This window comes from Gambusia affinis, linkage group LG11 (genome assembly GCF_019740435.1).
Source record: "Gambusia affinis linkage group LG11, SWU_Gaff_1.0, whole genome shotgun sequence".
Lineage (NCBI taxonomy): Eukaryota > Metazoa > Chordata > Actinopteri > Cyprinodontiformes > Poeciliidae > Gambusia > Gambusia affinis.
This window is the reverse complement of record NC_057878.1, coordinates 2,822,817-2,836,180: the sequence shown is the minus strand read 5'-3', so window position 1 is coordinate 2,836,180 and position 13,364 is coordinate 2,822,817. Positions and strand designations below refer to the sequence as shown.

The 13,364-nt window shown below is 41.9% G+C and overlaps 1 protein-coding gene across 2 annotated transcripts in view; it reads left to right on the top strand.

Annotated features, from left to right (window-relative positions):
- Window positions 1-8,574, top strand: part of kcnh3 (potassium voltage-gated channel, subfamily H (eag-related), member 3) — a 154,811-nt gene extending 146,237 nt beyond the window's left edge. Inside the window, exons 12-15 of one of the 2 annotated variants that reach the window (XM_044131139.1) lie at window positions 3,436-3,692; window positions 4,638-4,738; window positions 4,841-4,893; window positions 5,661-8,574. In XM_044131139.1, coding sequence (XP_043987074.1) covers window positions 3,436-3,692; window positions 4,638-4,738; window positions 4,841-4,893; window positions 5,661-6,605 — 1,356 coding nt within the window. In that variant the 3' untranslated portion in view covers window positions 6,606-8,574. The remainder of the gene's footprint in view (window positions 1-3,435; window positions 3,693-4,637; window positions 4,739-4,840; window positions 4,894-5,660) is intronic. The other variant, XM_044131140.1, reaches the window with a different exon arrangement.
- The last annotated feature ends 4,790 nt before the right edge of the window (window positions 8,575-13,364 follow it).

The following is a 13,364-nucleotide window of genomic DNA, read 5'->3' as shown; positions in this document are numbered from 1 at the left end:
AAGGCTTTCTGAGTCCAAGCTGATGCTTCTTGGCGCTGGCCTGCGCAGTCTGATCACACAGCCATGGAAACGATGAAATGGCCTCAAATAGTTGGATGTTAGAGCAGGAGCTGCGTTTCTGTCTGAAGGAGAACCAGAATCTTCGGGTCCCTGAAGTTTCCTCTGGTCTGGTCCACTCCAGGTTCTGGTTCGCCTGAGCAAACGTTCTGTTTTCACTCCAACTGCTTTTCCGCCTAAAACACTGCAAAAACTCAAAACCTTACCAAGAATTTTCCGTCTAATTTCTTGGGCAAGTTACTTAGTACGCTCGAAATACGACAGAACTAACTTACAACTAACTTTTCAGCAAGATGTAGGAGGTTGTTCGTATTGTTTTCCATGTTATGAGTGAAATAATCTGCTGTGGAACTAGTATTGTTTCATAAACATTAAGCAATGATTGACCTAAAACACCTTGTCGAAAAGTTACTTGTAAGTTAGTTTTTGTCGCAGTTCAAGTGTTATGTCAAACCAGACCACAAATATTCAGTGATATCTAGTGGGGGTTTTTTTGCAGTGTATCCAGACATAATAATTGAGTCTGGATATGTTTACATTTATAGTTTTCACTATAGAGGCTTAAACTTTTTATTAAGGAAAGAAATGAACTTCCTAACCTGTAGCAGAGCCTCAGTGGGATCAAATAATTCAGAAAGTACAAAAGTATGTTTTTGTGTGTTTAAGCTGTTTACTGAATTTCTTCATGACTTTTTCCTCAGATAAAATCCAATGAGCATTGTGGGATGCAGCTCCTAAAATATTTCTTACCTCTCTTTATGATGTGAACAATCTAAAATACTTCAGTTCTTTTTCCTACTGATGCATTTTTGAGCAACTGCCTAAATGCCTTAGGATGATGTTTCTAAAGTGCATTTTTCTGTCTACACTCAGTTTCTCCATTGTCTCTTTTGATTTATGCGAAGCGACATTTCAAGAACAGCAAGAAACATGTTCTTCATTTTGCATCAAACCTTTAATCTGCAGTTTGTTTGGGTTTTTTTTTTTTAAGAAAATTTTGATATAATGAAAAATGAAACGAGTTTTTCTTTACTAATTAGTCTTTCGCATTCAAAACAAACTTCTTAAAGAATGACGAGCGGAATAAACTCAAATAAAGCAGAGAGAGAGTCGTTTGACCTCAGTAACAATGGAAGAATCTCCAGACAAAATGAAACGATGTGTTGGGCCTTCAAAATCACTAAATCTTACCAAGTATTTTCTCTTGGTTTCAATGCTAATATCTTAGTACACTTGAAATAACAGAGCATTAGCTTACAGGCGGATTTGTTGTGTTGTTTTTTTTTTTTCATTTAAAACATGACATTTTTCCTTTTCTGTAAGTGAAAAATCTGCCAGTGGAACTAATAACTCTTCTTAAAATCAATATTAAGGAATTATTTACGTCAAGCCCAACTCCTCTATTACACAGGCCCCTTGGGAACATGGGGACATTTTTTTTTTTTTTTCATTTGCGTTCCCTCACAATAAGCTTACTGCAATATATGCTGGTCTATTTTGTATACAGTCACAAATGTCAATTGAACTTTTCAAATATATACAGTCCTGAAGAGGCTCGGTGAAAACGTGTTTATTATTAACTCCTTGGTGCAAACAATTGATTGAAAATCGATTGATTCCCTGCATGTTTGTCTGTCTGGATATTTTTGAGATAGAACTGCACATGGAAACGGCCCTTTATTAACCAATAGAGAGACAATCAACACTGTCAGATGACTGATGATTACTGCGTGATGATAACTCAGAAACAGGATGTATTGTTTTTCTTTCTTTCCAGTGGAAGATTTCTGTTTGTATCTCTGGTTTGTGGTGCATTTCTATCCTAAAGAAAAAGACATGAAACTTCAGATATTTCACAAGATATTATCATACATGGAAAAACCTCATAATACCAGAGTACAATAGCCACAGTAAGAAAGGCTTACAATGTTCAATTATGCTGCATGACCTGATCAGTACATTATTGCGAGGGAATGCAAAAGAGAAAAATAAAATCCCCATGTCCCATGCAGGACTCCGTACTCTACATTACTAAAACATGTCTTAGTTAAGTTAGTTTTTGTCTTATTTCAAGTGTCTTTGCGCTAGAAACTAAACAGAAATACTTGGTGAGATTTTGTTTTTGTTTTTTTGTTTTTTTACAGTGCAGCAATCAGATACAACAATCCCAATAAGAACAACTTAGAACACCTACAGCGGATGCTGGTGTAGAGTTTTCAGTTGGGTGAAATCCCTGGATATAAAGGAACTGCAACTGGATGACTTTAGACATCTGGACAGCACTTCATCATCCATCCATTCATCCATCCATCCATTCATCCATCCATCCATGACTCTTGTACCTGACACAGAAATAGTTGAAATGGCCTGAGGCAGAAACTGAGCCTCCCACCCACTTTATCATCCCTCTGTGATCAATATAGCGACCTCAGGAAAACACTCCTCACGCTTTACCAATCCATCTACACGGGTGACCTGACACTGCGTCGGACGTCAGTGAACAGAATTTTATTTTTTTATTTTTCTTTCTGTTTATTGTGGTTTTTAAACAAGCATTCTGTTTACGATTGAACAGAAAATTGACGAATCTGAACAACAGCAGATAACCAAAGCAAAGGAGCTAATAAAAGTAAAAACCTTTTTTTAAAAAAAAGAAAAAGAGAGAGAGAGAAAAGGAACGGAGTACACACTTTGTCCAGCTTGTTTGCTACACAAACACAAAATCATACCAATTAGATTTGTTAGTTTCCAATCCAAATATCTTATCACAGTGGAGAAAAAAACGAAACTAACTTACAAGCAACTTTTCAGCAAGATATGGTAGCTTGTTTTAAGACAGTAATTCCTTAATATTAATGAAAATCACTTTTTTCTATTGGCAGATTATTTCACTTACAACATGGGCAAAGCGTAATTATAAGTGAAGTAATCTGCCAATGGAACTAGAACTTTTTCATTAATATTCAGAAATTATTAACTCGTATTTCTTGTTGAAAAGTTACTTATCCTTTTGTTTTGTCTTATTTCGAGTGTTCTAAGATATTTGCAGTAAACCAAAAATACTTGGAAAGAGTTTGTGTTTTTGCAGTGAACAAATTTGGAGTTTTCAATTGTAACAGCAGTTCAAACAAATCATCACAGACAAACTCTTGTGTTCGCCTGACACCTACTGGTGAAGCTACGACACTGCAGTCCATTCACCTTCAACTCAGTCAGTTTGATGATTCAAAATTCAAATTAAAAAAATACTTTTGATCCCTAAGGGAAGTTAAACGCTCATATTCATTCAAAATTCTTTAAAGAGTTATTGTTATTGATGATTATATTGTGAGGTGAGTTCTGGTCAGGCTCTGAATCTCTGACCCTGCTGTGTGTCAGAAGGACTGGGAGAGCAACGGTGGCCTGGTGAAGAAGCTGCCGTCCATCCGTGAGGATGAGGAGGGCGACGAGGAGCAGAGCACCGTGTCCCGGGCTCCCCGCTCGCCACTGCATCTGAGCAGGGGCCTCAGCTCCCCGCTGCGTTCCCCCCTCCTGGCTCCGCGGCCCTTCAGGGCCCCCACTGAGCACTTACGGCCCTCCACCCTGCAGATACCAGTGGTTAGCTTCAGCAGCGCTCCACCTGAGCTCAGCCCCAGGTAACACACACACACCTAAACACACGAATGCATACGCCTACACACACACCCCCCCACACACGCGCTCTCTCTCTCTGCAAGTGCACACTGTAATCACAAAACGGGTAATGACACAACCTCAGAGCCACAGAAAGAAACTGCACTGGACTGTGCTGCAATCAGTGTCTGGCTGCCATGGCAACCGGTAGATTACATAGCTGGTGGATCATATGGGACCTGCTGCTGTGTTCAGGGTTTCATACTGCAGCTGAATGGTTTGCATGCTGTGTAGATGTCTAAGACGTGAGCAGAAGACGGGGGAGATGCTGTGCAGTAATCAGTGTCGGTTCAGACCAGACTGACGTTCTGACGACGTACAGAACACAGAGAGGGAAAAAAAAATAATGTACGTTTCTCAAAAAAACAGCACAGATGTTTTGAGATTCACCTCAGAAATTTCTTGAAAGAACAAGGGAATTTCTGAGCTTCAAAAGTCACAAATTAGCAAATTTATATATTAATATTATATTAATGTCAATTCCAAAATTGACATTAATATAAGAAAATTTCTAGAAAAAAATAAAAGAAATTTCTGAGTTTCAAAAGTAAAAGAATATATATATATCTTGAGCTTTTGGCACTGACATTTCCAAGTTTTTCCAAGAATTAGTTTTTTACTTTTCAACTACATACATTTTGAGAGTAATCTAAAAAAAAAAAAAAAATTCAAAAAATTTCTGAGTTTGAAAAGTTAAAAAACTCTTCAACTTTTTAAACTCCAGAAATTTTCAAAATGTTCGACTTCAGAAGACCTCCAAGGTTTTTTTCTGGAAAATTTCAAAGATCAATCTCAAAATTTCTTTTGAGTTTTTTGGTGGACGTGTACTCCTCCTCTCTGCAGCGGGCGTCACGTCGTCATACCTGCTTCTCATGCTACTGACCTTTCACCTTTTCTGTCCTGCAAAGATTCGTGGACGGCATCGAAACGGAGAGCGTTTCCACCTCTTCACAGAAGTTTGAGTTCAGTCCCAGTCTGTCACCTGCAGCTCCACCTTCCCCGTATGCAGGTAAAACACACACACACACACACTTACCCCATCTATGGTATATGCTCTCTTTCTTTCCTGGGAGCTTAATATGGATGCCTTTTATATTCCCGCTGTCTGCAGGGATGCGTGAACACTCTGAGATCAAGCAAAGCGTGACCAAGCTTACAGAGGAGGTAAGATCTGACCTGACGCATCATGACTGTGGCATTTTTCCTTCTGACAGAAATTTTAAGCCCAGGATTGTAATTTTCATCCCATTCTATAAAATAAATGCTGACTCGGGTCATATTCAGTTTAGTTTACTCGTATTGTGATAATTCACAACAAGTGTCATTGTTTATAAACTGATCTAGTTCATACCCACCCGTGATGATTCCCGACAGGGAATGGATGCTGATGCATGTAAAGTGAACAAACAAAGCAGGTGGATTTGTTTTTATTGCTCCTCTGATCTGGATCAAACTTCCACAAAACTGAAAAACAGCCCAAACACTGAGTTCCTTTAAACCCAGGCTAAAAACCCTGATAAGGAATGCCTGCTGGGCTTTAGACCCACAATCACTAGAATATTGACCAACAGGTTTGATGTGTATTGATGATTTTGATCAAATGTACTGGTTTTGTTGCTGGTTTCTCAGTTGCTGACTGTGTTGTCTTTATTACGTCTTATTTTTGTGTTTTTAAAGAACTTTGAACTGTTGCAAAACTAGCTATTGAAATGATTTTAATTGATTGGTTGAACTGATATGTGCATAAGCATGTCCCTTTATCGTCAGGCAAACATTTCTACATCAACATTCAGATGAGGTTCTGAGTCTTAGGCTGGAATTGGTACCTGGTAACAGGACTGATGGAGTTCTTTAATAAAGTGATGTTTTGCAGCATCGTGATGCCGCATGATGTGACCGTCTGGTTGTGTCTCTGTCTCCTTCTCGCCCAGATGAACTCTCTGTCCAAACAAGTGTCCAGCCTCAGCCAGGAGCTGCGGGAAATGGCTTGCCTGCTGAAGCCCTTCCTCCAGGCAGCCCCGCAGCCAATCCTGATGAGCGCAGTGCCAAACCTGGCCCCGCCTCAGGGCAGTGCCACCCAGGGGCAGTCCAGCCCCTGGTTCCCGGCAGCGCCCGCAGCGGCGCCCTGTTCCCCCCCGAGAGAGGACGCTGGCTCCCTGTTGGACAGTGGAGACCCGGAGGGCGAGGGTTTGCCGCGATGCCTTCTCCCAATTCATCATTCACCAAAAAGGCCTGATTCCTCGCCATCAGCATCAGCACAGCCCCCACCCAGCCCTGTGGCAACTGGCTCAAGCTTCCTCGCATCGAAGGAAGAAGCTCCAAAGGGGTCCCCGGTGTCCCGAAGTACTGTGTCCCCCAGTAACGGGATCCTCCTGCCGCCCCTGGAGGACCAGCCTGCTCTGCGCTCCAACACCCCTTCGCCGTCGCTGTCCTTCTCCGTCTCCCTCTCCTCCTCATCGTCTCTTTCTCCTTGCCTGTCGCGGCCCACCAGCTGTGGCAGCAGAGGCCTGCTCCCCCCGCCTCCCTCTCAGGACACGCCCCCTCCCCTGTCATCCCATCGCTCGGCTCCCTCGTCCGTCTCCTCGTCTCCCGGGGGTCACCGGCTGAGGCCTTCCCTGTCCATCCCCATCACGTCCACCGCAGCGCCCGTCCATCCCTCCACCCTGTCCCTGCCCGTGTCTCTGGACTTTGGGAGCTCAGCAAAGCGAGACGCTCACACTCCGGCGAGGTGCAATCTGCTGAGACGCCCCGAAGAGGCCAGAGCCTCTGCCAGTCCGCAGGAGGTGGAGATGCAGGAGTGGGGGCGGCAGGGAGAAGAGAGCAAAACCTCCACGGAGGATTTCAGCTTCATCGACGAGGACGATCTTGGGCTCTAGGCGGGTTTTTCCTGCGTGATGCAACCGTGAACAAAGCGATCGGTGCAGCAGCAAACTGGTCTGTCTCAGGCAGGAAGCCTGGGATGCTTTGAGAGGCTTCCTCTCTACGCTAACAGTCTATGCTAACAGAATCACACACTGGATCACCCACCAATTATTAGAAACAATCCTGCAAAACTGCGGCGCGAGTCGATGCCTTCAGCTCCTGACACACAGAACCAGACAGCATTTTTCTGTCTCTCTCTCTCTTACCCTCTCCAATCTGTTTTAGTTTTTAAATACCAAGATGTCTCCTCCAGAGGCAGGGACAAACACACACATCCCCCAACTGGTGGGTTTGAGTCAGCACAGCAGGAATGTAAAGTCGCTCATTCTCACTCCAGATTTTATTTTCTAAAGGAAGGCAATCATCTGCCCCTGTGCACCAAAACACACACATGCGCACACACACACGCACACACACACATACCACTCATTTCCCTACAGTAGCAAGGCCTGGTTCTCTCATAATGTAATTCAAGTACTCTGTACCTTTGGGATCAATGCCAAAGAGGAAAACAAAACTGCAGTTTAGATCCTAAAATGCCCTATAAGGTGCTTCTCAACAAGCTAGACTTGTTGAGAAGTCTAGCTTCTCAACAAGAAGCTAGACTCAGTAACTTTAAGTTAGTTATTTCAGTTATCGAGCAAAATTCATATATATATTAGGCTATATGATAAATGTTTTTGTGTTTTTTTGATGACTATAGCTTGCAGCAAAAGAAAATTCCCAATCAAACCGACTAGGGCTGAAATGATCCCTGGAGTACCTCGATTATTAAAATTCCTCGAAGTTTCGTTGAATTCTATTTTATTATTTAGCGCACCGTGTTCCTGCCGGGTTATTACTTGCGTTTCGCGGAGCTCTCGCTTCCGCCTCTGAGTTGTTGACGAAAGCTAACTGTTAGCTGTCAATCAATCTCATGTACTCACTGCTCAATGTGCTAATGGCGGCGAAACAACTTACCATTACAACTAATAGAAAGCAAGGGGGAGAAGCACCTCATGGTGGGTGATTTACAGCGCTAAGACCCGCCTCCTGGCTCTGATCGGTTGGTTCTAGTTAGTACTGACAGGAGTTAAATGTTTCTTCACAGATTATCTGTCTCATAACGGCAGGTGATGGATGAAAGCGATTTGGGTTGCAACTGTCCAAACATGGTGACAGTTTAAACAAATATGTGAAAATATATTTCTTCTAAATGTTCTATGCTGCAGCTTTAAAACAGGAATTGTCCCCACACATCCAAAAATCCCTTTTCTTTCTCTATACTTCATTCTTTGTGTTTTTTATGCTGTAGGCCACAATTATCAAAACGAACTCAAAACATCACCATGAACAGTTTCTGTTCTCAAAATAAATTGCTGAAATGAACCAAACCATTTAACGGCATTTTTATGTATTGAACTGCATCTGTAGTTTTCAAGCCAAGCATATTCAGATTGTACGTCTCACGTTTGCCCCTGAGCTTTAGCCATCCAGCCATTCGTGCCTTCTCCATGTGAAGACCCCGCCCCCCTCTCGCCTGCCCACAGGTCCCTTCAGTCAGTCCAACTTTACCCAGAAGAAGCCATCAATGCCACCTGCTGAGAACACTCTGACCTTCCTCTGAAACGTTTCCGCTCCACTTAGGCTCTGGGTTTGACCTGTGCAGAGGAATCGCGGTGGGTTGGTATTGCACGTCATGTGGAACCCTTCACAGTTCTTATGTAGCACACAGACATCGCCTCCGACCCCCGGGGGTTGCGAGACCTCAGCCAGAGCTACTACGCTACAGAAGCCTCAGGACCTCGGTCTGTTTTGTTCGCTGTAACGTAGACGCTGAGCTTTCTGGCCCCCACTTTGTTACAGAAACAGCAGAGGACACTTTCTTGGACTTTCTACACACTGGAAAACAAAACTCCTATGAATGTGTGGAGTTCTGATCCTGGGCGCCATGTGGGTGGGTGGGTGGGTGGGTGAGGGGGTTGGTTGCAGTGAGATGTAATGCGGAGTGATACTCTATTGGGATTTAAATCAAATGCATGTTTTTTATTATTATTTTTGCATGAGAAACGTGCCTGCTTTTGAGCTGTTCAGGCCGGAGGGAAAACTGCCCCCCCTGGTGGAGGCTGCTGGGTTTCCGATGTATTTTATTACAGACTTGCTGTTACATACAAATTTAAACTGGGATGACATACATTACAACAATAAAGAAGGGTTGTTTTGTAAGAGCAGAGTCTTTGAGGGTTTTTTTGTTTTGTTTTGTTTTAAAGAAACAGTTTGAAACCAGCAGGCATTGAATTCGGGTTAAGCACCCAGAAGGGTCAGCTTGATTTGGGTGTAATCTGGTTGGCAAGGAGACAGGTGATGAATGAAAATGATGTGGGTTGCAACAAGTCGGGATCAACTGGAAGAAGATTTGGGCCACCAAAAAATAAAATAAATAAGATTCTGACTTTGAATCAAACGAGTGGCTCGTTACCTGGCCTGTTCAGAGCTGAATGGCTGCTGGTGAGGGAATTCAGACATTTGATCCTCGTCTGTTGACAACGAATGAATCTAAAAGTTGCAGGACTGCAGCTCTCCAGGACTGGACCTGAGCAATCCTGGTCTATTCAGTCTACCAGGTTTTGTAATGTCCAACTCTTAAGTGTCTATAAGTTTTTATGAACTCATTTATAAATTTACTTATAGATCAACATATTTCCATGTGCACGCTTGTTATTCATTTTATATTGAGTCATATTGAAATTGCCTATACTATCACACGTGCATTTTTTAAATAAAATATTTTATGTTGGGGTTTTTTTATATCGTTTCTGATTATATTTATTTCTAATATTAACATTTTGGATGGAATATCTTCTCAATTTTCCTTTGGTGTTCAATGTAGTATATTCTATTCTATTTTTAATCTTAAAAATAATACATATAATATTTTAGTTGTGATGTGACAAAATGTGAAAAATTCCAAGCACGTGAATACTTCCATAAGGGACTAAAAACCCAAACAGCCATTCATTCTGGGTGCAAACCAGTGTGTGTCGAAGCGTTTTAGTCTCATTTTCAGCGGCGATGACGTCGTCGCTCTGATACAGAACCCGGCCGTTCAGAACCGTTAACAGCCTGAAGCCATTGTCCATGGAAGCGGCGCAGTCCTGAAGTCTCTAAGTGTGACGATGGAAGCACTGGCACGACGTGAGAACAGAACAGGAGTCAAACCTAGTGAGCACGTAGGGACATGGACATTAACAGTGACTTACTTTTATTTCACTCCAGATGAACCAAGAATATTAAATGTTTAGTTCAGCACCTTCATTTCATTGGATACTTTCCTTTGCTTCAAGCCAGAAACACACTAAGAAAAATTAGAAAAGAGGCCATTTTGGGCCTGACATCTTTGTCAGAGACAACAATATGGAGTTACAGTCACATATGCCACGTTGTTAGTGTCGATAAAGAACTCGTTCTTTAACCTTACTCAGACGTGATGTTGACCACCACAAGGTTAAAGCAAATATATGGTTAAATTAACTCCAGATTTTTATTCTTGTAAGAAATTAAACCAAAAGAAAAAAAAGACAAAACGGAGCATCTATATGCTTCCTAGTACCAAATCTTAAAAGTTGGGCTCTGCAATGTTGTGGGTTTACAAATTAATACATCAAAGCTGCAGTATGTAACTTTTTTTAAATATGTTTTTTGTTTAGACATATTTGTTAAAATTTGCGACAGAGTATGAGACAGACAATCTGTGGAAAAAAAGAAAATTCAAGGTCATCCACCTCCTCTCTGAGCTACTATTGGTGTCTGAAGAAACCACAAACAACCAATCAGAGCGTGGAGGCGGGTCTTAGCGATGTCAATCAACCTCATTTACTCACTGCTAAATGTGCTAATGGCGGGAAAATGAAGTACCATTACAGGAAAACCATTTATCCACCGTCATTGGTGGCCATGCTAACCAGACAAGCATTCAGGACAGGTTCTGCTGGCTGACTGGCAGCGCCAAGACCCGCCTCCTCCTGGCTCTGATTGGTTGTTTCTAATAAGTACTAGGAGCTCTGGGAGAAGCCAGGGAAACAAAACTTTTTTCCACTGATCATTTCTCAGTGACTTACTTTTATTTCACTCCAAAAAAAAAAAACAAAAAAGCTACATACTGCAGCTTTTACTAGCTTTATCCAAGTTTGGGACTGAAACAAAAACTCTATGCAGCCTCCCTACAGAAGAAATAACACACAACACAAAGGAATCCTTCTGCAGGTCTGCATATATTTTCCATTTTGTAACATTCATTCTATCAGAACTTCAGTACGGTTTGAAATGTCAGAGGGCAACACTAAAAACCCCCTAGATGGAGGAGAGGTTCTACACCGGAGCGCTAGCTTCAGAGAGGAAACGGTGGACCTGTTGGAGGAGGAGGGTGGGAGGAGCGGGTTTGCTGTCCATGTTTCCATTCTGACAAACACAGAAAAAAAAAAAGAGTACTGGGGAAATGGGGGGATGATACAGAGATAGGAACAGTGAATCCTCCTCTAGTCCACTGATAATGGAGCTGATTAGATTAAGCACTACCAGCTCTGGAACTAGATTTCCCATGGGGACTGTAAGGACAATGGGCAGAGGTGACAGGCGCCAAGTGCAAGCAGCCTCTTCACGGTCACCAACGGAAACTTAGAATTCTGGGATCCTTGGATTTGTTTCCAGTTTTCACCCCTGCAGACAAAATTCAGGGTTTAATAGTGATCCAATCAGGCTGCAGTTCCAACTGTGCTGAGAGTGGAGATGTAGCGGGAAAGGATGAAGTCAACGGGCTGAGAACGGGGAAAATAAAAATCCAAAAATATATATTTATGTTTAAATTTATATATATATATATATATATTTATATATATTTACGAGGTATATGTCCACAAAAAAATAAAACACCCAAAGTTTCAAAATAGGCATTTCTTCCAAATATATCCTTGCTAGTGATGCCTTGTGTAGACGTTAATATTAACAGCAATATTAATCCAAAAATTCCAAAAGAAACACCAGGAAGTTCTCCTGTCCTGAATCTCCACCGTCAGGAGTCCCAGAAGAGAGGCCTCAGACGAGCGCATGTATGGGAATCTGACGTCAAACCCCAGAAAGTTACCTCTCAAGCAAAAAAAAACAAAGGAACAGGAGAAAAAAAAAACAAAAAAAAAACTTCCCTAATTTCTCCAACAACCAAACAGCCACACGCTCGGAGCCTCCTCCAGGATGAGTTAGGGCGGAGAAGAACCGCTGAAAATGGGAGGCAGGAGAAACGTGGGCCACAGGTCCAAGACGAAACAAAAAGGTGTCTTTGTGCAAGTCTCAAAACGAAAGCCAACATAAACCCAAAGAGGCAGCAGCAGGCGTCCTCTAGATGACCATCAGTTAGCCTGGTAGTAGAGGATCGCTGCCTGTTGGAGGAGTGGGAGGCGGTATTGCTGTCCATGTTTCCATTCTGACAAACACAGAGACACAAACATCATCATCATCATCATCAAGGTCTGAACACGGTCTTTGGTAACGGAGGGGGCGGAAGGGTTTTCTGCTCGGTGGCCCACCTGTCACTGAGGTTGGGATCGCCTGACTGCGTCAGTTTGTGCAGGACGTCCACAAAGCCCATCTCCCTCAGCTTGTCCTGGCGATCCTGAGAACCTAATGCACAACCAGGAGCAAACCGGAAAACGTCATCATCGTGAACAAGACTCCGAGTTTGTAAACCTGATTCTACTTTAAAAACAGACTCGGGTGGGGACATGGTACCGATTAATACCTAGTCTGCAATCATTCTACAACAGCAAATTAGGGTCATTGTAGATCGATTAAATTACTGCAAAAAAATCTGAAGTTTTTATTTTAATTTCAGCGATTTTCTTGGGAAGAAAAGTTGGACATTTCTGAATATTTTCACATTTCGGAAATATTTTTTAAAAATTTCTAGAAAATTTCTGAGATTAATCTCAACACTTTGCTGTGCTTTCTAGCACATTTTTGACATTGTTTGGAACTGGGTAATTAAATTTTAAACCAGATTTCAGTGAACAAGAAAGTACTTTTAAAAATGTACTTTCTTGTACATTTTTAAAATGTACAATAATGACAATCAGCAACTGTAATGTTCCTCAGTGAAAACACTCTGAAACTCTGAAACACAATTTAAACTAACATGCTGTTTTATTTTGGCTGATTGAAAAGCAGAATTAATTATTATTCTAGTTATATTAGACATGCAACATGGAAACATTGCTGCAGATCTGTTTGTGTTTAAAAGTTTATGTCAGAGTAACTTATTGTTGGGATTTAAGAGAACAGAAACAAAAGTTAAGCACATGTTAAAACCAACACACCTCCATATGTAAACTTCACTTTGTCGTGATTATACTGCTGACTGGTATTATGTAGGAATTTTGCCCAGTTTTGACTTTTCATCCTTACAACAAAAACTGATCAACTTTTAAAAGGGTACATAAAAAAATTACTAAAAAAATCATGTGACAGGAATGTAACAGAAACTCTCTTTTCCTGCCATATATTTTTTTTAAACCCATGAGTTCTTCTGTAATCTGAATCTACCAGCAGTCCTTACCGTCCTCCTCGTTCCAGATGAGGTTGGACACACAGAAGGTGGCGGCGAGCTGCAGCTTCACGTTCGAGTGTCCCTGTGGGAACGGAGGACGGAGAGGAAGTCAAAGACACACATCTCCGCTCCGTAGCGA